General features: G+C 43.0%; 2 protein-coding genes across 3 annotated transcripts in view; both read right to left on the bottom strand.

Moving 5' to 3' along the window:
• Positions 1-1,427: 1,427 nt before the first annotated feature.
• Positions 1,428-10,722, bottom strand: si:ch211-69b7.6 (neuroblast differentiation-associated protein AHNAK). Of its 2 annotated transcripts, XM_063199030.1 has the most exons (6): positions 10,443-10,722; positions 8,588-8,651; positions 7,788-7,908; positions 7,431-7,597; positions 6,349-7,330; positions 1,428-6,300 (listed from the first exon to the last, which is right to left on the bottom strand). In XM_063199030.1, the coding sequence occupies exons 2-6, from the start codon at positions 8,588-8,590 to the stop codon at positions 1,505-1,507; spliced, it is 6,069 nt and encodes a 2,022-aa protein (XP_063055100.1). In that variant the 5' UTR covers positions 8,591-8,651; positions 10,443-10,722; the 3' UTR covers positions 1,428-1,504. The 2 variants fall into 2 exon arrangements, with proteins under 2 accessions (XP_063055100.1, XP_063055093.1); XM_063199023.1 differs by having other exon boundaries at positions 1,428-7,330.
• A 1,072-nt stretch (positions 10,723-11,794) lies between these two features.
• Positions 11,795-24,840, bottom strand: part of abcc10 (ATP-binding cassette, sub-family C (CFTR/MRP), member 10) — a 33,654-nt gene continuing 20,608 nt past the window's right edge. The window contains exons 19-26 of the mRNA XM_063199011.1: positions 24,009-24,352; positions 23,209-23,378; positions 21,428-21,588; positions 20,320-20,573; positions 18,611-18,756; positions 17,322-17,419; positions 15,753-15,865; positions 11,795-13,964 (exon numbers count right to left, since the gene is read on the bottom strand). Of these exons, the coding sequence (XP_063055081.1) occupies positions 13,829-13,964; positions 15,753-15,865; positions 17,322-17,419; positions 18,611-18,756; positions 20,320-20,573; positions 21,428-21,588; positions 23,209-23,378; positions 24,009-24,352 (1,422 nt within the window). The 3' untranslated portion in view covers positions 11,795-13,828. The remainder of the gene's footprint in view (positions 13,965-15,752; positions 15,866-17,321; positions 17,420-18,610; positions 18,757-20,319; positions 20,574-21,427; positions 21,589-23,208; positions 23,379-24,008; positions 24,353-24,840) is intronic.

Genomic DNA, 24,840 nt, shown 5'->3' with positions numbered 1-24,840 from the left:
CTTTTTTTTTTTTTTTGATCTGGTGTGGTGACCCACGCTCCACTCTTCAATATACCCCATATATTTACATGCCATGCTTTGGTGCTAACTCACCAGTTTAATTCTAACTCACCAGAAATAAAGCCCCATTCATTTTCAATGGGGTTTCATTTCTGGTGAGTTAAAATGTCCATACCACCAAAGCACCAAAACGTGGCATGGAAATCTACAGGGTATATTGAAGAGTGAAGCAAGAAGGATATCTGGGCTTCCTATGCCATTGACTTCAATGTTAATCACATCGTGTGAGTTATCAAGACAAAGAATTGAACATTGACATGTTATGTAGAAAGTACCAAATTTCAACTATGATGTCACCCGAATTTCTTTCTTTTTTCTGAAGAAAATGTTGATTTTATTACAATATTCCAATAATGTGAATTCCTCAATTCATGATTTTTTTGGAGCTGGAAGGCCAAAATGTGTCAAAATAAACAAATGAATGATTGAAATCGTTCAAAACGTGGGCAATGCATCTATACAACCCATGAAAGTTCAACATTATTGATGGAATTATGGAAATAAATCATCTTTTTCATGAGTTCTAATTATATGGCCAGGATCTGTAGATTAAAAATAGCCTGAGAACTCCCATACTGCCTTTAGTTCTACACAATCGTTTCGATCTGAAAGACATCTCACTTGTGATTAGGTCTGGTGTTAACCAGGCAAGATTAAAAACCTGCATCCAGATAAACAGGTAGCTTCACCATGGTTCACTGGATGAATGGTTAAAGGTCTCCCCATTTTAATTGTCTATTTATTCATTTGATTAGTCTCCTTCTTGTGCATGACTGTCCTTTTGTAGCCTTCATGCAGTATTAGTAAAATCTTTTGAGGCATTTTATTCACAAATGACACAAACGTGCATGCACTATTTTTGTGTGTTTGATGTATTAATAATAATATGCTATACTTCACATATATATTATTTATAGTTAAATGTATTTTCTATATATTTTGAGATCACAGCAAAATGGATTTTTAAAATACATGTTATTTTTATTTTCTCATTATTGCACATGTACAATTGTAACAACACTACTTCAATAAACAAAGATTACAAAAATATATGTGTTTTGATCATTTGTATGTGACTGTACATATTATACAATAAAACATGGATTGATGTTCTTACAAGCATTCTGATGTAAAATACAAATGAAACACATTTCGATAATAAAACTGTACAAATGCAATTTAAACAGACGTTTTTAAGAATACACATTTTTACAGTGTTGTCTATAACAATTTAATCATGGATGATGTCTCACTCACTCTCCCCACTCACACACATTCACACACGCATGCAAACACACACACACGCGCGCGCGCGCACACACACGCACGCACGCACGCACGCACGCACGCACGCACGCACGCACACACACACACACACACACACACACACACACACACACACACACAGTTGCAGAGACCCTAGTAATGTGCAGACTGTCACAGTTCATATTAGAGTGAGCAGATAGGTTAAGCTAGAGCCTTTCAGTGATTCCTCTGGGACTTCCAGATCGACATCTGTGGCTTGTATTTCCACTGTTTTGTTTAATTTTCCATCATAAAGCTCTCTCTTGCCCTTCAGTGTGCGCGACCTCTCTAAGTCAATGCCAACCGCGTCTAGAAACTCCATTGATTTGGGCCGATTATTTTTCTGTAGGTGTATGTCGGGCTTGATGACACTGACACTGGACTGTGGAAGAGTCAACACCCTGTCTCGAGGAGGAGGCAAACCCGGTAGAGAAACTTTAGCATCTAACGTGTCTTTACTGACTGGATAGCTTGCTCTGCCTTTTGTCTTCTTGGAGGGTCGAACTGTCAAGTCCGCATCCAAGTCGAGGGCAGACCCTCTTGCGTCTACTTTTGGAGAATTGCGTGCTGAAGTTGTGGGCTTACCAAAGGGGGCATCAATGTCAAGATCTGGCATTTTGAGGTCAAGCGTTGAGCCTGACAGTTGTGCTTGGCCTTCTGGCATCTTCCCATTGATTCCCATTGAAAGGTCAACCTTAGACCCTCTGGGTGAGTTCCCAGAGAAACCAACTTCTGGCATTTCCAGCTTTCCAGATGGCACATCGATGCCCAATTTGGGTTTTCTAACTTTTGGAAGCTTGCCAGCACCTACATCTAAATCTGGCACACCGACATCTAGATTAGGATTTTTGAATGTAACATCTGGGTGACTCAGTTTTGGCATTTTGATGTGTCCTTTGCCTTTGGGGGCAGAGAGGTCTACATCTGAAGAGCCAAGGTCAAGGTCAGGCCCTTTCATCTTTGGTCCTGAGAGGCTCAAGTTAGAACCCTTACCCAAAGTAAAATCTGGAAAGTCCATATCTGCTTTGGGACCTTTCAGATGTGCTTTGGGGGCTTTAATGTCCACATCAGGTCCATCTATCGATCCTTTTGGTAATGTTCCCGAAAGACCAAATTTAGGATCTGAAAGATCAACTTTGGGTTTCTTTACCTTTGAGAGTTTACCGGTAGGCATATTTAAGTCTGCATTAGGAGCTTTAATGCTCACATCAGGTCCATCAATTGACCCTTTTGGCAATGTCCCTGACAGACCAAATTTAGGCATCTTCAGTTTTCCAGATGGACCATCAATGTCAACATCTGGAGCTGTAAGATCTACCTTTGGTTTCTTCAATTTTGGTAGTTTGGCACTTGGCATATTTAAGTCTGCATTAGGAGCTGTAATATTCACGTCAGGACCATCAATTGACCCTTTTGGCAACGTCCCAGAGAAACCGAATTTAGGCATCTTCAGTTTTCCAGATGGACCATCAATGTCAACATCTGGAGCGGAAAGATCTACATTTGGTTTCTTCAATTTTGGTAGTTTGGCACTTGGCATATTTAAGTCTGCATTAGGAGCTGTAATATTCACGTCAGGACCATCAATTGACCCTTTTGGCAACGTCCCAGAGAAACCGAATTTAGGCATCTTCAGTTTTCCAGATGGACCATCAATGTCAACATCTGGAGCGGAAAGATCTACATTTGGTTTCTTCAATTTTGGTAGTTTGACACTAGGCATATCTAAGTCACCATTAGGTACATCAACATCTAGCTTTGGACTTTTCAGTTTTAGATTTGGGGAACTCAGTTTTGGAGCTTTAATTTCTCCTTTGAATTTTGGAGCAGAGACGTCTATACCTGGAGTATTGAGTTCAGGCCCTTTAACCTTTGGTCCTGAGAGGCCAAAGTCGGGCATTTTAAATGTAGGCCATTTAAATTTACCAGATGGCTTGCCTATATCAGCGTCAGGTAAGTCTATATCTGCTTTAGGACCTTTTAGCGTCCCTTTTGGAAGTTTAACATCCACATCAGGCACATCTAATGCTGCTCCAATTTTGGACGGTGAAACACTGAGATCGGGTCCGTCTAGACCGCCATCCACATCAACATCTGGACCTTTCAGTCCTGGAAGACTAAATTTTGGCATTTTGAACTTTGGCATTTTCAGTGTCCCAGACGGAGAATCGATGTCCAAATTGGGAGCCTTGAGGTCTAATTCAGGACCCTTAAGGTCAGGTTTCCAAAAATGTATATCTGCATCAGGAACACTGAGGTCTCCTTTCAGCTTTGGACCACTGAGATTCAGATCTGGCATTTTCAGTTTTCCAGATGGACCATCAATGTCAAAATCTGGAGCGGAAAGATCTACTTTTGGTTTCTTCAGTTTTGGTAGTTTGGCACTTGGCATATCTAAGTTGGCATTAGGCATGTCAACATCTAATTTTGGACTTTTCAGTTTTAGATTTGGGGAACTGAGTTTTGGAGTTTTGAATTCTCCTTTGAGATCGGGTGCATCTAGACCGCCATCCACATCGACATCTGGACCTTTCAGTCCTGAAAGACTAAACTTTGGCATTTTGAATTTTGGCATTTTTAGTGTCCCATATGGAGAATCAATGTCCAAATTGGGAGCCTTGAGGTCTAATTCAGGACCTTTAAGGTCAGGTTTCGCAAGATGTATGTCTGCATCAGGAATACTAAGGTCCCCTTTCAGCTTTGGTCCACTGAGATTCAGATTTGGCATTTTCATGTCAGCCTCTGGCCCTTTTGGCAACGTTCCTGATAGACCAAATTTTGGCATTTTCAGTTTTCCAGATGGGCCATCAATGTCAAAATCTGGAGCGGAAAGATCTACTTTTGGTTTCTTCAGTTTTGGTAGTTTGGCACTTGGCATATCTAAGTTGGCGTTAGGCATGTCAACATCTAGCTTTGGACTTTTCAGTTTTAGATTTGGGGAACCCAGCTTTGGACTTTTAAATTCTCCTTTGAATTTTGGAGCAGAGACGTCTATGTCTGGAGTATTGAGTTCATAGTCCGGCCCTTTAACCTTTGGTCCTGAGAGGCCGAAGTCTGGCATTTTAAATGTAGGCCATTTAAATTTACCAGATGGCTTGCCTATATCAGCGTCAGGTAAGTCTATATCTGCTTTGGGACCTTTTAGCGTCCCTTTTGGAAGTTTAAAATCCACATTAGGCGCATCTAATGCTGCTCCAATTTTGGGTGGTGAAACACTGAGATCAGGTCCATCTAGACCACCATCCACATCAACATCTGGACCTTTCAGTCCTGGAAGACTAAATTTTGGCATTTTGAATTTTGGCATTTTCAGTGTCCCAGATGGAGAATCGATGTCCAAATTGGGAGCCTTGAGGTCTAATTCAGGACCCTTAAGGTCAGGTTTCCCAAGATGTATGTCTGCATCAGGAACACTAAGGTCCCCTTTCAGCTTTGGTCCACTGAGATTCAGGTCTGGCATTTTCAGTTTTCCAGATGGACCATCAATGTCAAAATCTGGAGCTGAAAAATCTACCTTTGGTTTCTTCAGTTTTGGTAGTTTGGCACTTGGCATATCCAAGTTGGCATTAGGGATGTCAACATCTAGTTTTGGACTTTTCAGTTTTAGATTTGGGGAACTCAGTTTTGGAGTTTTAAATTCTCCTTTGAGATCGGGTCCATCTAGACCTCCGTCTATATCAACATCTGGACCTTTCAGTCCTGGAAGACTAAACTTTGGCATTTTGAATTTTGGCATTTTCAGTGTCCCAGATGGAGAATCGATGTCCAAATTGGGAGCCTTGAGGTCAAATTCAGGACCTTTAAGGTCAGGTTTCCCAAGATGTATGTCTGCATCAGGAACACTGATGTCTCCTTTCAGCTTTGGACCACTGAGATTCAGATCTGGCATTTTCATGTCAGCGTCTGGCCCTTTCGGCAATGTCCCTGAGAAACCAAATTTTGGCATTTTGAGTTTTCCAGATGGGCCATCAATGTCAAAATCTGGAGCTGAAAGATCTACCTTTGGTTTCTTCAGTTTTGGTAGTTTGGGACTTGGCATATCTAAGTTGGCATTGGGCATGTCAACATCTAGCTTTGGACCTTTCAGTTTTAGATTTGGGGAACTCAGTTTTGGAGTTTTAAATTCTCCTTTGAGATCAGGTCCATCTAGGTTGGCATCCACATCAACATCTGGACCTTTCAGTCCTGAAAGACTAAATTTTGGCATTTTGAATTTTGGCATTTTCAGTGTCCCAGACGGAGCATTAATGTCCAAATCAGGAGCCTTGAGGTCTAATTCAGGACTATTAAGGTCGGGTTTTCCAATGCGTACATCTGCATCCGGAACACTGAGGTCCCCTTTCAACTTTGGTCCACTGAGATTCAGATCTGGCATTTTCAGGTCAGCCTCTGGCCCTTTTGGCAACGTTCCTGATAGACCAAATTTAGGCATCTTCAGTTTTCCAGATGGGCCATCAATGTCGACATCTGGAGCGGACAGATCTACCTTTGGTTTCTTAAACTTTGGAAGTTTGGCACTAGGCATATCTAAATCTGCATTGGGGAGACTAACATCTAGTTTAGTATCTGTATCAACATTTAAATTAGGTAAATTGATATCTGTTTTTGGACCTTTCACTTTTAGCTTGGGTGATGAAATTGTTGCATCAGGTGTGCTTAGACTTCCATCCACTGCCGTGTTTGGTGATTTTAAGCCAGAAAAACTGAATTTGGGTAGTTTAAACTTTGGCATTTTGAATTTTCCAGATGGACCTTCAGCGTCTGGGACATTGATTTCTAGTTCTGGTTGGGGTCCACTCAGGTTTGGCAAATCAAGCTCACTTGTCAATTTAGGTGACTTGGTATTAAGATCTATTCCTCCACCAATGTCCAGAGTTGATCCTTTGGACAGTGAGGGGATATTGGGCAGTTCTGTATCTGCATCTATGCCAGGTACTTTCAGGTCAATTTCAGCTGTGGGAACTGACAGATCAGCTTTTGAACCTTCAGTTTTTAATTTTGGTGTTTTCAATTTTTTCTTTGTTTTGGGACTTGCAATGTTTAAAGTTGGCATTTCCTTGGCCAGCTTCCTTGACGTGTATTGATATGCAGAGGGCATATCGACATTAAGGTCTGGTAGACCTTCTGGGACGTAGTTGTATGCTGAAGTGACATCAAGGTTCAGATCTGGCAATGCAGCTGGGACATATTTATAAGCAGAGGGAACATCAAGGTTCAGGTCAGGTACCCCAGTTGACTTATACTCATAACCTGAGGGAGTATCAAGATCTAGCTCTGGTGCTTTCAGCCTACTCTTTGACTTCCTTTTAGGTTTGCTCTTGCTTTTTGATGGGATGTGGACATTGACATTAGGTAGGGCAACGTCAGCATCCAAGGCATTACCCTCTGCATTGACATCCAGTTCGATGTTGGAACTTGGAACCTGTATGTCATCTGTCAACTTAACTCTTGCCTCAGGACTTTCAACATCAAACTTCGGAAGACTGATGTCAAGATTGGAAGACGCAGGACTTTTGTCCCCTACAATGTTTGGAGGTGATGCGCTGATGTCTGAAGACAAATCTACCAAAAACCCTCCACTTATTTCACCAGGTACTTCTACATCAACTTGAGGTAAAGACACTTCTGGTGTCAAGGTCTTTTCTGGTGTTTGTGAAGCAATCCCATCAATATTTGGGTCTGCAGAAATGTTCGGATCCTTGACATCAGTTGCTGGCTCTTTGGATTTTCGCTTCCCTTTCGCCGCTTCAAGCAAGCTTTCAACTGTCAGGTTACCATTCAAAGAGGGCAAGTCAATGCCCAGGTCAAGAGAAGTGTCGTCTCTTGCGGGTTCCGTTTCGGCTTTCGACCCCTCTGGGAGGCCTTGTGGAGATGAATTCCTGGTTGAGGCCTCTGAAGATGGACTGTCTTTCAGGAATTTCTTCACTTTATTATTGAAAAGCTTGCTGTATGAATCCGTCAGCATCTGAACAAATGATCGAACAGAGAACATACACTATAACAACTGTACAAATTTCAATGTGTTGTTATTTTTTTAATCATGAAATGATATTGAAAGCACACACCTCCTGTGGAGCTTTGACTAAGCGGTCCAGGTTGCCCATGCTTTTGCTGGCCTCCTTCGTGAGCACTTGAATCTTGTCATTGTATGGCTCAATGAGCTTCAATATGTCAAGGATTTCATCTTTTTTCAAGTCATCAAAGTTGATGGTGGCACCAACAATTTCGTCTCCTATAGAGAAAATTTCAAACAGAAATATTTACTTGGAATCAATATGTTTGCAACAATACAGCAATCTGACGTCGATCTTCTAAGAAAGTACTGAAACATGAACTGACATTACACTCTAAAAGGACATAAACACTGTTTGGCTTCAACCAAAGGACATCATCCAGTTCTGTGTGTATAAAGCAAACTCTACCTTCTTTGAGTCCCTGACTGGTGGTAGGATCACCTTTGATGCCGGCAACGACCACACCCCCTTTCCCATCGTCCTCCAGCAGTAGGCTGTCCGAGAAGCTTTTAGATCTGTGGTGCCTCGTCTGGATGGAACAAAAATAGATGGTACATTGCATTGTGTCAAGGAAAATGGACCTTTTACATATGACGTAAGACACCTTTGATTCAGTTCATTAATTCAAAGCAGACATAAACTGCAGCTGGTGGCATAGACATTAGTGGTGTCAACAACAATCGATTCAGCAATGCATCGCAATGTGGTGCAGGACAATTCAATAATCAATTCGGCAAGTGCCATAATGCGGCATATTTTTTCAAGTTTCAATTACTTCTGTGGATATTTCTGGAGGAAATGAATGTTGAAAGCATTTAAAACGGCGACTGATACAGAAAACAGTCAATAAAATGTTGTTCAGTATCTGACTGCTTGTATTGCCTCATGTCATGACTGATAAGAAAGTTGCCTTGCTTTCAGTAGAAATGTGCATTGCAATGCATCATAGAATCGGATTGAATCGAATTGTTACCTCCAGAATCGTAATCAAATCGAATCGTGAGGGCAGTGCCAATGCACGCCACTAATTGACATAGGCTATACATACATACCACTGGTTTCTGCCAAATCTGTTCAAATTTGAACTTGTTTGATATCAAGCAAAAAGTGAATAGTTCACAACATTAGACCTGGGTAGAGTAACATAGTAGTTATACAGTATAAGGTGTAACTATATGCGCTAAACATTTTTTTTTAAATGCACATACCATGACTGAATTCTCCTTTATCAGTTCTACACCAGCATCAACATTTCGCCGTTTAGGACATCAACTGCAATATAGCAAAAAAGATGTAAATTTGTTTCATATTAGTCACATGATCATCAACACACCACCACATTTCAAATGACACAAAGAAGACAATAGACCAGAGTTTGTGTCTTTTGTAGGTCAATTTGGCATTGCGACAGCAGAATGTAACTCTCACACCCTCAACATTTCAGAAGGATTCGAAAAAGACAATGGACCAAATAAGAATCTGAAAGGTTTTTGTAGGGCAATTTGGCATCCTGATGGCAGGATGAAACTATGAGGCATTTCAGGTAATTTGAAAAAGACAATAGATCAAGTAAGAGTGTGAAGGGTTTTTTGTAGGCCAATTATTTGGAATCCTGATGGTAGGATGAAACTACGAGGCATTTCAGGAATGGCCTTAGGGCAGCAAGGCAAAGACGGCAGGAACAGGTTAGTCAGCCTCAGGGTGGGAGGAGAGTAAACTGTGTTTCGGTCGGGCATGCCTTCAGACCTCAGCTGGTCACACCCACACACACACACCCGCATGTCAACGGGTCCCGTGCCCATACAGTGTGTGTTGTGTACACTGTATGGAGACTGTGTGAAAAATTGTCATACAGTCTACTGTTATGTCATTATTACTGTGAGTAATATAATATTATGTATTACACAAATAATGTAATATCATCGCATGCAAGTGACAATAGTTGTCTTTCAGACTCTATGTTAAGATTGTACACACTGTGAGACTCTCTGCACTAAGCATCTTGCCATGTGAAACACTCTCATTGCATTCAGTTAATAAATGAGCTACTGTATGTATTACAGGTGACAGAAGTCTAAGCTACATTGTGAGTGCTCTATGGAACAAATGCACACAGAGTTAGCATCTTGTCGTGTTAGATAATGTCATAATAATATCTGGTTACTGTGTGATCTGTGTACAGAAGCCTCTTGTCATGTGAAATATTCTCACAGTATATTAAGAGCTCTTCCTATGTAGTTACCACATGATTTTGTATTGAGGTATGTAGTACACGACCACTTGCCACTTGTACTCACACCTTACATCATGTCATGTGAAACAATAGTCATACTGTCTACTTACTGAATGATCTTTTATATATTCAAGTATGTAATATAATATAAAGTAGGCCTATTACACCGATAATGTAATATCAAGTGTGCCAGTTTCATGTGACCATATATGCCTTTCAAACTCTATTTTAAGATTGCATACACTGTGAGACGGTCTTTCAGGCAGGGAAGTACATACAACACATCATAGTGAAAAGAGGTACATTGGCATTATTAATTCACTTCACAATGGACAACAAGCATCGCTGACTTTTGACAGTGTAGCACTGTGCACATTTTAGTGTAATTTCCACAACTCAAATAACAATACAGAATTCCCATTTCCCTCCATGCATATAGTTGCTTTTTTCCATGTTAAAAAGGGCCTTTATGCAGTTATGAGTGTCCAGTGAAGTGAAATTGCCAATATTAGTGGAGTATTTATCATTAAACTGAAACTTGACATACCATGATCTGTGACAACAACACACACTTTTACATAATCGGTTCCTCAAGCCACCCGCATAGCACATATTGCCAAAACCATGCAGAGGTTAAATGCTGACTGTGTGTGAACAAACACACAGATAATGGCAAATAGCCGAGCATAGATAATCTATTAACCAATTTCCAGCCTCCCTTTAATTGATTGATTGATTAACTCGTTGATGTCACCTATACACAGTTAACTCTCACAACGCCAAAATGCTGATTTTCAATTGATGATTTTTGAGGAAACATTTGCACTCACCAGAGGTTCCATTAGGTGTTTGATAGCGTTGGCGTCCACTGCTTAAAAAGCTCTGCAGGTATCACCCTGTCGCGTTAAGAGAGGAATTTTCTCTTTTTTTTTACACCCAGCTACTGATAAGCGTGTGTTTGCTCTCTCTTGTTCTCTCCCTCTCTCTATGGGAGCTGCCAGGGACTCTTTGCCTCAGCCCTCCTGTCAGAAGCAATATGGACTTCCAAAGCGGACAAACAGGTTCCCAAGCAAGGCATGGCATGACACGGGTATGTGTTGATTTGGCTGACGAACAAAACCGTCCCTTCCTCTCCCTGTTCCTGCAGAGGGTGACCCATGATGAATAAGGATTATCTTGAAACAAAACGGTATTATAATAACAAACGCCGTAAACAAAACACTCCCTGGTAATATAACCGGGTGTGGCCCAAGAAAATCACAAAAAAACTCACCTGTTATTACGCAGTGTGAAGGGGGACACACCCTCCTCTCTTAACAAATGACTCTCTCTCTCTCACACACACACAGACACACACACAAATACACACTAACTCACTCATTCATTCCCACCCCTCTAATGAGAGAGTGGTAACATTAGTCTGGGAGGCACATGATAACATTAAAAAAAATCTGCACTTGATATAATGTGTCTTTTTATTTAAAAAAAAAAAAAAAAAAAACTACCGGTATACCTCACCAGGAGAATTATTATTTGCATACACGTGTGTACACACAAATAAACACACCTGCAGTAGTCACCAGTACACACTCACACACACACACACACACACACACACACACACACACACACACACACACACACACACACACACACACACACACACACACACACACACACACACACACACACACACACACACACACACACAAATCCCTGAGTACCAAAAGGCCAGCCAGCAGACTGCAGCACATGGTCGAAACATGACCTCACCCAAACAAACTGAACTTATGTAATAAGTCACTCACTCAGAAGCAGGTTGGCCCTCACTTTGGGTGGAGATATTAAGGATGTTACAATACAAAAGCATACCAGCACCCAGGGACGGATCATGACTCCATGGGCCCCTGGGCCAGACAACAAGAAAGGGCCCCCTCCAGATGTTAGAGACCCTATATTGTTGGGCATTCAGGTGTTTTCCCCTGAAAATATGTGAAAATAGAGTTGTTAAAAGTGTGATTTTACACAACATGAGAATGGAAATTTAGAGGATTGGGCTTCAGGGCCCTCTGGACTCTTGGGCCCCTGGGCCTGGGCCCGGTAGGCCCTTGCAGCAATCAATTCTTGCCAGCACCAAGCCAACGAAGTAAAAAAAAAAGACCAAGATACATGATTTTTTTTTTCTTCAAAACAATGACCCATCTTTACTTGTGACAACATAATTGTATCAACAGAATTGATGGCAACATGGCGGCATAACAGAAACATCTTCAATAGCAAAAAAAATCTTCATCCCTGAGTAGGTCTTGATTGTCTTTATGTAGGTACCATGACATGGAGGACATTTGTTCGTAACCAGTGTAATGGGACCCATGTCACGGACAATCATTTTACACATAGAAACAAGATGCGCACAGTCGTACAAATGATGTTCATGAAGGTATGAAAGGGACTACGAACTGTATCTTTGACTTAGGCTATTGATGACATTATTGAATACATTTTTGTATTGTGCAGTGTAACCTCCTTTTAGTTTTCTGCGCATTTCAATTGCCATGCAATTTGCCCAGCAATATTGAAGTTTGCTTATCTGGCTATTAGGGCTGTAGTGCAGGGCCGTTGACCCCTTTGGCCAGGCCCGGGATAATGTCATCTAAGAGGCCCCACCACCCGATACGTAACACAATGTCATCAGGACCTAATTCTGGGCCCCGGGCGACAACTGACCCTTTTTGTCCCTTCCTGTCAGCTTCCCTGTGTAGTAAAATAGGTCCACACATTTACCCTAAACAATAGCAAAACTATGATGTGATCAACTGTAACTTGTAAGGTACATCAGAACAGTTTACAGCCATTTTAGATGCAATAAAAAAAATAAAAAAATAAAATAAAAAACGAAAAAAAACACTGACCTAATCAAATGTAGGTCGTTATTTTACAGACCACAGTAGTAGTCCATGTATACGGTAAATTCTGCAGTGTTAAAAGAGTAGGGTGAAATACACTCCACAGAAGAATCGTTGTTGTAAATCGTTGTTGAATTTGATACTCATTCAAAACTTACATTGCATTCACTTTATTCAACACACATTCAACTTTAACACTCCTCTATACAGTATCATTTGCTACCGTATCAGTATCAGTGTTTGGAAAATCTACTGTAACTATAGTTTGGCCTTCATGCTCCTTCATGTGTAGTGGCCATTTTAAAACACACTGACCTACTGGTAATCTATTAAGGTCGTTGTTATACAGTCGGTAGTAATGGACCAAATAAGTCATCATTTGTTTGGCATTCATGTGTAGTAAGTCAAAGAATGTGCGCACATCAGTAGCACAGGTGCTGGACCAAACGTAAGATAACTGAAAAGAAAATAAAGGTCCGCAACACTGTAAAATGCTCCCAAATATTTAATGGCACACATGTGTTGGCACACACCTTTATTTTATTTTCAGTTACTTCATGTGTAGTAGCCATTAAAAAAAAAAAAAAAACATTGACCTAATGTATTTAGGTCAGTTTTTACAGTCTGTAGTATTTGTCCGTAGTAGTCATTATCACGTTGGCCTTCATATGTAGTGGTATATATATATAAAAAAAAACATTGGCCTAATCTATTTAGGTGTTTTTTGTTGTTGTTTTTTTACAGGCCATGGTCCATGGTAGCCACACTATGAGTCTGGGCTGGACTGGTGATCTGACATTAAGGGCGTTTCCCCCGTGGTCCGACAATTATGCTCTCGTTTTTCTTTGTTTATTTTAATTAGAGATCAACCCTCAATTTAGATGGTGCAGCCCATTGGTCCATCTTTTTAGCACCGACAGTGGACTGTGCTAATGATAAAATCGTAGAAAAGCAGAGCGCGCCGACCCATTGGCGACAAACGCGACCCGCCTGGAGAGGCACCCCGACCGGCCATTTCGCTCCAGCTCAGGCCCTCCTCTCCCGCCAGCAACGTCCCCAAAAAAAGAAAAAGGTAAAAAAGAAAGAAAATCAGGGGGCTGAGTGAGAGGCTGGTCTATGCCAAAAATGCCCAGGCTGCTTCTTCGTTCCAAGTCCAGGCCCTGTTATGAGTTTTGCCAGTGTTGCCAGATGTGCCTGATCAAATAGCCAATTTTTCCCGTTTTTACCCGCAGACGGCTATCCCAAGTAGCCCAATTGGGCGGGTGACCGCCCAGTCTGGCAATACTGAGTTTTGCCTTCATGCCATGTCATCATGCTCCTCTTCCTTCGAGCAGCCTGTGGAAGAACGAGTCGTCCTGCTGGGAGAGGGCGGCGGGGCTGTCAAACTCCACCACCTTCCCAGCATGCATCACCAGCACCCTGTCCGAGTCCATGATGGTGTTGAGCCTGTGGAGGCACCAGAGTGTGAGAACGAGTTTAATTGAAGGCCTGAGGCATTAACAGAGACGGTGTCTCACTGTGACCAGTGGCGGACCAACACACACGGGGCCCCAGGGTCAAAAGACTGACAAGGCTAAGGCCCGACCGATATATCGGCCCCACTGATATATCGGGCCGATATTTAGCATTTTTGGGATATCGGCATCGGCCATACTTTCACTACATTTCCACCGATAAGTTTCACAACCAATTTTGCAGCCGTTTCGTTCTGAATGCATCTTCTGTTCTGCTCTCCCCACTTTGAGTCCATGACAGTTCATTATTATGACTAAATATGTGTATATATTAAAAGTAATTTATATTTCATTACATTTTATTATGAACAATATTTCTATATATCGGTTGCACATATCGGTTATCGACATCCCATTTCCATAAATATCGGTATCGGGTATCGGCCCTGAAAAAAACATATCGGTCGGACCCTAGACAAGGCCCCCTGGAGCGGCCTGCTAAGCTCATAATAGGGCCCCCGCCACAAATACTGGAGGGGCCAGGGGACAGGGGCAAATGCCACACTTGCCCCTCTTAAAGCTCTGCCTCTGTCTGTGACATATTAAGATGTGACAAAAATAGGCATATTATGAATGTGTGAAATGAGCTTCACTTTGATAGCGATTTTCTGCTCTGGAAGTAGTGTGTAACAGCCATTTACCCATCCATACACTCATCTAAACACCAGCTGTAAATGTTGTGTCCATGATAGTGTTCAGGCAGTCGAAGCACCAGAGTGTGAGCACGAGCTTAATTACAGGCCCCAAGGCATTACCAAGACTATTTCTGTAACGTTTTAAGATGTTTAAAAAAAATAGGCATCTTATCAATGTGAGGTCAATGAACTTAATTTGGTTAGTGTCTTTTTTTCCACTCAGGAAAGAAGAGCCCGATACCTGACATCAAACCATTCACACACTCACTCAAACCTCGACCGTCACTCATATTGGGAGCAGGCTTGTACGAAATTCCGAATGGAAAGAATTTCAATTCAAAATAATGCCATAATACGAACACTAGGAGGTCCCATTACCTTGAATTTCTTTGAATTTAATCTACACCACCCATTGAAAGTACATAGAACACCACCACCTAGTGTTCGTATTATGGCATTACTTTGAATTGAAATTCTTTCCATTCAGAATTTCGTACAAGCCTGATTGGGAGGTTGGGGTTCGGCTTCCTTCTCAAGGACAAACAAGTGCAAACAAATCATCAGAACACAGACCCTTCAGTGGTTAAGCATTCAACTGTTATGACCATATTTTAAGTCAGCCAGTGTTAGTCCTAGGCATCTATCTGTGGCCAAACCCTTGCACAAATACCAGGATACCTGAAAAGAGGTCACATTCTAAGCTTGACTTGAAATTTTCCGGTGGTCAAAGATTGAAATGAGAGATATAAATCAAGGTATAAATCATCGCATTTTTAACCCCCTGAAAACATGTGGAAGCATTCACGACATGAAGGACAAAAGTCTTAAGTTGCTGGTTACACGTATGCTGATATATCTAAATATGATTTTTTAATCTGTTGACGTGTAAACACGACAGGGAATAAAATAAAAACTCCATTGTGACGTGTGCATTTTAGTCCATTAAGTGGAGTTTTGAAATGCACATTCTAAAACTCAGTTCACATGCAAACGAGAGGCAAAAAACCCAATACATTTTCAAAAATATTCATAAATGTGTGTACCCAGCTTCTAAAATATAGTCAGAGAGCAGAGGAGACAGTGACCTGTGGGCGATGGTCAGCACCGTCTTGCCCTTGAAGGTCTCCCTGATGGTCCGCTGCAGGAGCACGTCTGTCTTCTGGTCCACGCTGGCCGTGGCCTCGTCAATGCACAGCACCTGTTGGAGAAGATCACATCAACTCACATAACATACACGGGCACTGAAATGCATACTGTATATGGGATAGACCAGGTCCAGGAATGCTCCTAAGGTGTGTTGATGCTTGCAGAGAACCATGCCAGTGCCCGTTCCCGTACAGACTTTTGAAACAGCTGGCGTGTTCTGCAAACCGTGACAACAACGTGGATAAGGTTCATCCGGGTAACAAATGGTCACATATGGAATCGTTCCAAGCCCAGTTCACAGGGAAGCACTTTAGTTCCAATGTAACTGGTGCAGGAACGGTCACCGGCACCGTTCTGGACAGCCTGAACACAGTACTAGTGGCCTCATCGATGCACAGCACCTATTGGAGAATTATCACACAAACTCTGATATCATTACTGTACATTACTGTGTTCCGGTGATCCATGTCCTTGGTCTGTTCATCTCTCTTGAGACCAAGATAAACAAATTTGCTTTAGATGATGTCAAGATGTGTGGTAGTAAACTACCGGATTTTAATCTGGGTGTACTCACTTTTGTGGGTACATGTTCAAACATTAAGGGCTGTATTTTGTTTTTAATTTAAGCGGTTAAATATGTAGTTAAAAGGTCACTAAGCATTGTGTCAAAGTGAAATTTCTGTAATGCTTTCCTATGAAAAGATATACCCACAAATCTGCAAAAACTGTGAGGGGTGTACTCGCTTTCGTGATATACAGTACATAGCTGGAAATAGACCAGGAATGATCATAGTACAGCACTGTTCTCATGAAATACTTAACATGTTTTATGCATGACAGGTGACATGAAAGGCTGTTTGTGTATATGAGAGAGAGAGAGAGAGAGAGAGAGAGAGAGAGAGAGAGAGAGAGAGAGAGAGAGAGAGAAAGAAAGAAAGAAAGAAAGAAAGAAAGAAAGAAAGAAAGAAAGAAAGAAAGAAAGAAAGAAAGAAAGAGAGGGGGTGGAGGGGTAGAAGAGTGAGATCTAATAAGGGGACATACATATCTGAAAATAGACTGGCTATGATCATAGTATAGTACTGTTCTCATGAAATACTTAACATGTTTTATGCATGACGCGTGACATGAAAGACTGTGTTTGTCTATGAGAGAGAGAGAAAGAAAGAAAGAAAGAAAGAAAGAAAGAAAGAAAGAAAGAAAGAAAGAAAGAAAGAACGAAAGAAAGAAAGAGAGGGGTGAAGGGGGATAGTATGTTCAAAAGAAACCCAAGAAGAGAGGAAGAGAGAGAGGGCGAGTGTTAAAGAGCGAAACGGAGACAGAGAGAGGGGGGAAACTGTGTGCAAGAAAAACATGATTGGAGAGAAAGAGAGGTGTGTGTGTGTGTGTGTGTGTGTGTGTGTGTGTGTGTGTGTGTGTGTGTGTGTGTGTGCGTGTGTGTGTGTGTGTGTGTGTGTGTGTGTGTGTGTGTGTGTGTGTGTGTGTGTGTGTGTGTGTGTGTGTGTCCTCACGGTAGCTTCGGTCAGCAAGGCCCGTGCCAGACAGAGCAGCTGCCTCTGACCCACTGACAGGCACTTCCCTTTCTCCCCCACCTCCGCTGCCAGGCCCCCTGCAACACACACGCACACACACACGCACACACACACGTTAAAGACACATATACACGCAAGCACGCACACACACACACACACATTAAAGACACATATACACACTTGCACGCACGCGCGCACACACACACACACACACACACACACATTAAAGACACACACACACACACACATTAAAGACACATTATACACACTTGCACACACACACACACACACACACACACACACACACACACACACACACACACACACACACACACACACACACACACACACACACACACACACACACACACACACACACACACACACATTAAAGACACATACACACATTAAAGACACATACACACACATGCATGCACGTGTGCACACACACACACAAACACACACACACACACACACACACGCACGCACGCACGCACGCACGCACGCATATTCTCACACAGGCAAAGGCACACAAAGACAAACACACATTTTAACTTTATTCATGCTTACAATACAGTTAATTTAATATTGTTCAGGCATGATTCAGCAATGTGCGTCTCAGACGCGCACACACACACACAGCCATGCGCACTCACACACACACACGCAAGTCATGAAGACCTTTCCCACAGTAATTACATGTCTTAGTGTTTTGAATGACTGATAATGCGAAGGTTTCCAATATCCATGAGCTAGCTTGGCTCCATTTTGCCTTTTGTCCCATTCCTTCCATTTCCATTTTCCTCTTTATTTCTTCTCCACCTTTTTTTGAACTCACTCACTCCTTCAATCTCTCTCTTTCTCTTTCTCTCTCTCTCTCTCTTTCTAAAATAACAGCAGAGTGTTGTACTACTTTGGGATTTGTATGGAAATGAACGTAATAAAAAGTAGATTGTGACTTATTTTTTTCTGACCTTCATGTCTGACTCACTGATGCGCTCCCCCTGGCAGCCATCTCTCTCTCTCTCTCTCTCTCTCTCTCTCTCTCTCTCTCTCTCTCTCTCTCTCTCTCTCTCTCTCTCTTTACCTCTTTCTCTCTTTCACCACCGTCCTTCACTAATCCTTTATCTGTCTCTATCTATCTATTTCCATCTCTCTGTCACTCATCCGTCACCCATCACCCATCTTCTGTCTATCTGTCTGTCCGCATGTCTTTCTATCTCTCTTCTTTCTACCCCCCCCCCCCCCCCGCTCTCCCTCTCGCGTACCCATCCTCCTGACCGCCTCCTCCAGGTGGCATTGCTGCAGGGCGTCGGTGAGTCGCTGGTCCGAGTGTCGTCCGCAGGGGTCCAGGTTGTCCCGCACCGAGCCGGAGAATAGGAAGGGGTCCTGGGGGATCACCGCCATCTTGGACCTAACAAGAGAGACCAGAGAGGCATCATGAGATGGGCAATGGCATCATGTCAGCAGCAAGGAACCTTTAACCCAGTGATGCTGGATGTTGCGTTGTGCAACATTGGTCCTGGTGCCTGGAGCTGCAGTACCCAGCATTCAGGCTCATGAGTTTTGAGACAACTTTATTACAAATCTCTGCTTGTGTGAGATGAATAAACACATTCTAATAAAATATGAGGGTCTTAGTGTTTAAATGCAACTTAGTGCATATTTTTATGCGCTTCAGAAGCTGAGATATTTAGGTTTTTATAGGCTGAGGGCAGCTTTTCTTAAAAAGGGCTCAGGCATTCAGCACCCTTATTGCAGGTGCCTTAGGCATCAATGGGTTAACGCAACCCTTCGGGATTTTTGCAGACATGTGGAGATACTTTTTTGATCCATCCAAGCAGTCAGTAAAAGTCCAGAGATGAGTGGTGCTCGGCTAGCGTAAGTGAACGGCTATTGGTAGCCTCTCACTAAAACGGTATTCTCTTTTCGCTGTCGCCATGCCACGCTCTGGTGTGTAACCGCACGAATACACCGGCCGCGACCTGAGCGAGGGAAGTGAGTGACTTTGTATTGAGTCGCGACAAAAGCGATTTGGGCGACAAGAGGCGATTCGCGCGACGAGAGTGACAGTTTGTAGTTGAACTCCTGGGAATATTATGCAAATTAGCTATGACGCGGTTCGGCGACAGCCGCCACAGCCGATGGGAATGTTGGAATGCTTGCATTCTGCTTTTAACGGACATACTCTAGTCACTCACAATCGCTCGTATCGCTCTTGCTGCACAGAAGCGATTCTCTGTCGCTTGAATCTCGTCGCGGCCGGTCTATTCGCCCGGTTACTAGCCTTATACACCTGCTGGTGTGAGGAACTGAATCAGTGACTCCCTTGAACTGCGATTCCAGCTCCTTTACAATGACTGGTCCATATTGTAGCTTTTGTGGTCACGTTTCCATTCACTGGTGGTTGTTGTTATTAGCTTGGCTGACCCTTGCCTGACCAGTTATCAAAGTGTGGACAAAGTCTGCTCTTGGGCGTACTGTAGCACGACCAAGGAACAAAAACAAAGAAGTCTTACAATCAATGGAGGTTACACTAACAGTTATTCTAATCTATAGTATCAGACACAAACTCAAGGCCAGGAATATTGTGGTTCTAGTTAACAGGAGTGTCTGTCTGAACATGAGATAACAAGTGGCAAAGAATGCCCGACTATAAAACAGCACACTGTTGTTGGCCAAACAGACAGATTAATAAATAATGGACCACAAAATGGACATTAGTGTAAGCATGAGTCTATAGTCTCTATACTGTACATACTACTCTATATATGTATAGACTTAGATAGACCAAACCTTTGGACACACCTTCTCATTCAATGCATTCTCTTTATTGTTGTGGCTTTTTACAGTACACAGTACATTTTCACGGAGGGTATCAAAACTGTGTATTAACACATGTAGAATGATGTACTTGATTCTATATAATTCTATATGTGTTCATGCACAGTTTTTGTTTACTCATTCACTCACTCACCGGAGCTGAGAGAGCGCGACCTGTGCGATGTCCACCCCGTCCAGCAGGATGCAGCCCTGGCTGAGCTCGGCCATGCGGAACAGGGCCAGGAACAGGGTGGACTTGCCCGAGCCCGTGCGGCCCACAATGCCCACCCTCTCCCCGGGCCGCAGCTCCATGCTCACCCCGTCCAGGGCGTTGGGAAGGCCCGGCCGGTAGGAGAGCACCGCCCCGCGGAACTCCACGCAGCCGTGCTGAGGCCACGAGGGGGGAACCTGAGAGGGGCACACAGGGCAACTAATGAGTGGCTTTCATTTTCAGTTGCCATATACATGTTGGATTTTGGGGTTATTCCGGGAGTACCGCACCGTGGTGTGGGGTTTTTCCCCAAATGTCAGACAGGCACTTTTGATCCGGTGAGGTTTCTGCAGATTATTTATTACTGCCCACGTGGAGCAGGAGACGTCGCAGCCAGAGACATCATTCTCTGTGATATCTCTCGTCAAGAAGCCTGTTTGGCTCATCTCTCCCCTAGGTCCACCCAGCCGAATAGCCCTTTACAGATGTAAATTAGCCCAGCCCCATCTCAGAGACAGGCCCCCCTCACTCAAGCACAGACTAGCTCAATACTTAACACAACTGGAACTAAATATATATATAGTCACATACATATACATGTACATATAAGAATCTACATAAGAATCATATAATAATAAAAATGTTACGACAGTGGAACTCAACACAGACATGCTAAGGCCACGAAGGGGGGCCCAGAGGAAGGATGCACTGAGTAAGATGGTGGCCAGAGTGGGTATTGCAACTATGCTGCTCGTTGAATCAGTGCTGTATACTGTCATATTTGATCTTTTCATTAATATTTACTCAGCAATTAACTAATACTTACTAGTATGACCGAAGTTCAGTACGCTTTGGAGCTAAACATGTCTATCTCTGTAAATTCAACATGGTGGACAATGGAGAAGATCCCCCTTTTCATGTATGAAAAGTGCTATTTCCCCAGTCATAATGGATACTTAGAATTTCATGGTGGTGGTCAAATATTTGTGAAACACATTTATGAATGGGCAACATGAATTCTGGGAATAAACTACTATTCTCTCCTCCTCACCTGTCGGCGTCCCTCTTGCGGCTCGATGGGCACGCTGGTGCTGTACTCCTCCAATCGCTCCACGCTGACCATCTGCATCTCCGTCTGGGCGAAGCTGAAGATCAGGCCCGACAGCAGGTTGGTGATGGACAGGGCGTACGACAGAGACAGGCCCACCAGACCTGAGGGGAGACAGGGGACAAGGACACAGGACAAGAGAGGAACATGTGGTTTATCCTGTATGTACAACAGAGACAGATCCAACAGACCTGAGGGGAGACAGGGGACAAGGACACAGGACAAGAGAGGAACATGTGGTTTATCCTGTATGTACAACAGAGACAGACCCACCAGACCTGAGGGGAGACAGAGGACAAGGGGACAAGGGGACAGGACAAGAGAGGAACATGTCACTAGGCTGAATAGGCATCCGGTTCAGAGGGCGTACGACAGAGGGGTAATTTCATGTGAAATCAGTGATCAACCAAACACCAGAATTTCAGGTGTTGTTCATGACATTGCAGGCTATGTTTAGACAAGGAACTGGCCATTTTAAAATATACGTTTTTTTTTATATTCAATTTTTAATTTTTCAATTTATGATAATTCATATTCTGAGGGTTGTTGTATTCCATGCTGTTTGTGTAATTTGTAGAGCCAGAAAAGAGCTTTCAAATAACACCACGGACATCTTTTTGTGACTTACACTGACTGATATAATCAAGGCTGAATGCATAGTGTCCTACCCTCATATGTAAAACTTTGCTAGTCTGTTACTCCCTTAATATTGCTGTCAGATTCACACAAATGTAGTTCTGGGGTGCTACCTTGCTACTAAACAGGCACAGCAAGTATGATTGAAATCCGTGTCGGTCGGGTCCCAAAGTGTCTGATTTCACGTGAAATGACCCAGAGACCCAATCAGGAGAATTACCACATGGACAGACAAAAGCACAGTCTCTAGGGCAGTACAGCAGGTTAGTGATGCAGGTTGCTGAGGACGTAGCATACGCCAGAGACAGGCCCACCAGGCCTGAGGGGAACAGGGGACAAGGGGACAGGGGAACAGGACAAGAGAGGAACATGTCACTAGGCTGAATAGGCATCCGGTTCAGAGGGCGTACGACAGAGGGGTCATTTCACGTGAAATCAGTGATCAACCAAACACCAGAATTTCAGGTGTTGTTCATGACATTGCAGGCTATGTTTAGACAAGGAACTGGCCATTTTGAAATATAAGTTTTTTTTGATATTCAATTTTTAATTTTTCAATTTATGATAATTCATATTCTGAGGGTTGTTGTATTCCATGCTGTTTGTGTAATTTGTAGAGCCAGAAAAGAGCTTTCAAATAACACCGCGGACATCTTTTTGTGACTTACACTGACTGATATAATCAAGGCTGAATGCATAGTCTCCTACCCTCATATGTAAAACTTTGATAGTCTGTTTCTCCCTTAATATTGCTGTCAGATTCACACAAATGTAGTTCTGGGGTGCTACCTTGCTACTAAACAGGCACAGCAAGTATGATTGAAATCCGTGTCGGTCGGGTCCCAAAGTGTCTGATTTCACGTGAAATGACCCAGAGACAGTCCAATCAGACCTGAGGAGAATTACCACACGGACAGACAAAAGCACAGTCTCTAATTATCGTGACCATCCATTTTCTTTTTTTCGGAACAAAACGCCTGGCTAGTTTCTTAACAAATATGCCGTACATGGTCGATTTTGGCCCAACGATGCGCACAGAGCCAAATTACGTCACACCTGTGTGCAAACAGTAAAGGGGTCCATCATACCGGGGTCTACGGAGCTGAAGTGGTGCTGTATGACGGCGATAATGCTGATGCCGGTAACCACGACGACCCCGATCATCTGGAGGCGGATGTCAAGCCACTGCATGGCCGCGTTGCTCACAAACACACACCGCTGGTACTGCTCCAGACGCGCCTCGTTCTCCTCCTCAAACCTGGAAAACACACACACACACTGACAATAACTACGATAATACCTTTAAAATTTCTTCACACACACACGCTGACAAACACACAGCGAACGTAGAAAACACACACACACGTACTAGTGGTGTCAACAATGATCGATTCGGCGATGCAATCCAATGCGGGGCATGGACGATCCAGAATCGATCCAGCAATTTTTTTAAGTTTCAATTACTTCCATGGATATTTCGGGAGCAAATGAATGTTAAATTAAATAAAAGCACTTCAAAACATTGCAAGACTGATACAGACTGGTACAGAAAACAGCCAATACATTGTTGCTCAGTATCTGACTACTTGTATTGCCTCATCATGACTGATTAAACATTTGCTTTGCTTTCAGTAGAAATGTAATGCATTGCAATGCATTGTAGAATTGAATCGGATCTGATCAGATCGCATAGAATCGAATCGAATCGAATCGTGATCTAATCGGATCGTGAGGGCAGTGCCAATCCACACCACTAACACGTACGCACGCACAATTGACAATAATTACGATAGTATCTTCCATAGTTAGAACGGACAGCGTAAAGAATAGACATCAGGTACCAACACAGCATATCGCAGACAGGTGCCAAGGCCATAGCGGGACTCACCTAGCAGCGTTTCCACTCGCCCTCACCGTGCCGAGCCCAGCCAGCGTCTCGGAGAAGTGCGAGTAGATGGGCGACAGCATGACGCTACAAAAGCGCTTCAACTCTCTGGAGCTGTGCCTGTAGAAGCGCTGCGTTCGGTAGTAGAGCACCCCTAGTGGCAGCAAGGGGAGCAGCAGCCAGGGCAGGCCGTAGGCCATGACAATCAGCATGCCCAGGAGGCCGAAGACGTTGGCCAGCAGGATGTTGAGCACGAAGGGCAAAGAGTCGTCCACCGTGTAGACGTCCGAGGAGAAGCGGTTGAGGACGCGTCCCACAGGGGTGGTGTCGAAGAAGGACATGGTGGCCTGTTGGAGCCGGAGGGTCAAAGGTAAAAAAAAAAGAGTTTTATTTTATAGTGTAAGTGGTTGTGGGCAGGGCCCAGAGGGGTGGTGTCATAGAGGTAGAAAATAACACTAAAGAGAGCACAGCAATTTGCGACAGCACTGGGAAATGGTAGATGGAGCTTCCTAACTTCCGTAGGTAGTGTAGGTACCTTCAGGCAATGCAAGTCAATGGAGAACACGCCCACCCCTGTCAAAAAATTGACTAAAACTGTGTGAATATGAAGTAACACATTAATCAAAGACCAGATTTGAAATGTCAGGCTAAATATCTACTTAAATCATATGAGTCGATAAAATACATTTAAAAATCAAATAATATCTTTCATGAACATAGTTAGCAACACACTTCAACTATTGTCCTTGTATAGTGTGTTGATGGACATTTTCACATGATTAAGCCATTTTTGACAGAGGTGAGCCTCGTTCTCCGTTAATTTCCATTTCTCTGA

Source organism: Engraulis encrasicolus, chromosome 1 (genome assembly GCF_034702125.1).
Source record: "Engraulis encrasicolus isolate BLACKSEA-1 chromosome 1, IST_EnEncr_1.0, whole genome shotgun sequence".
In the NCBI taxonomy this organism is placed as follows: Eukaryota; Metazoa; Chordata; class Actinopteri; order Clupeiformes; family Engraulidae; genus Engraulis; species Engraulis encrasicolus.
This window is presented reverse-complemented; position numbering and strand designations above follow the sequence as displayed.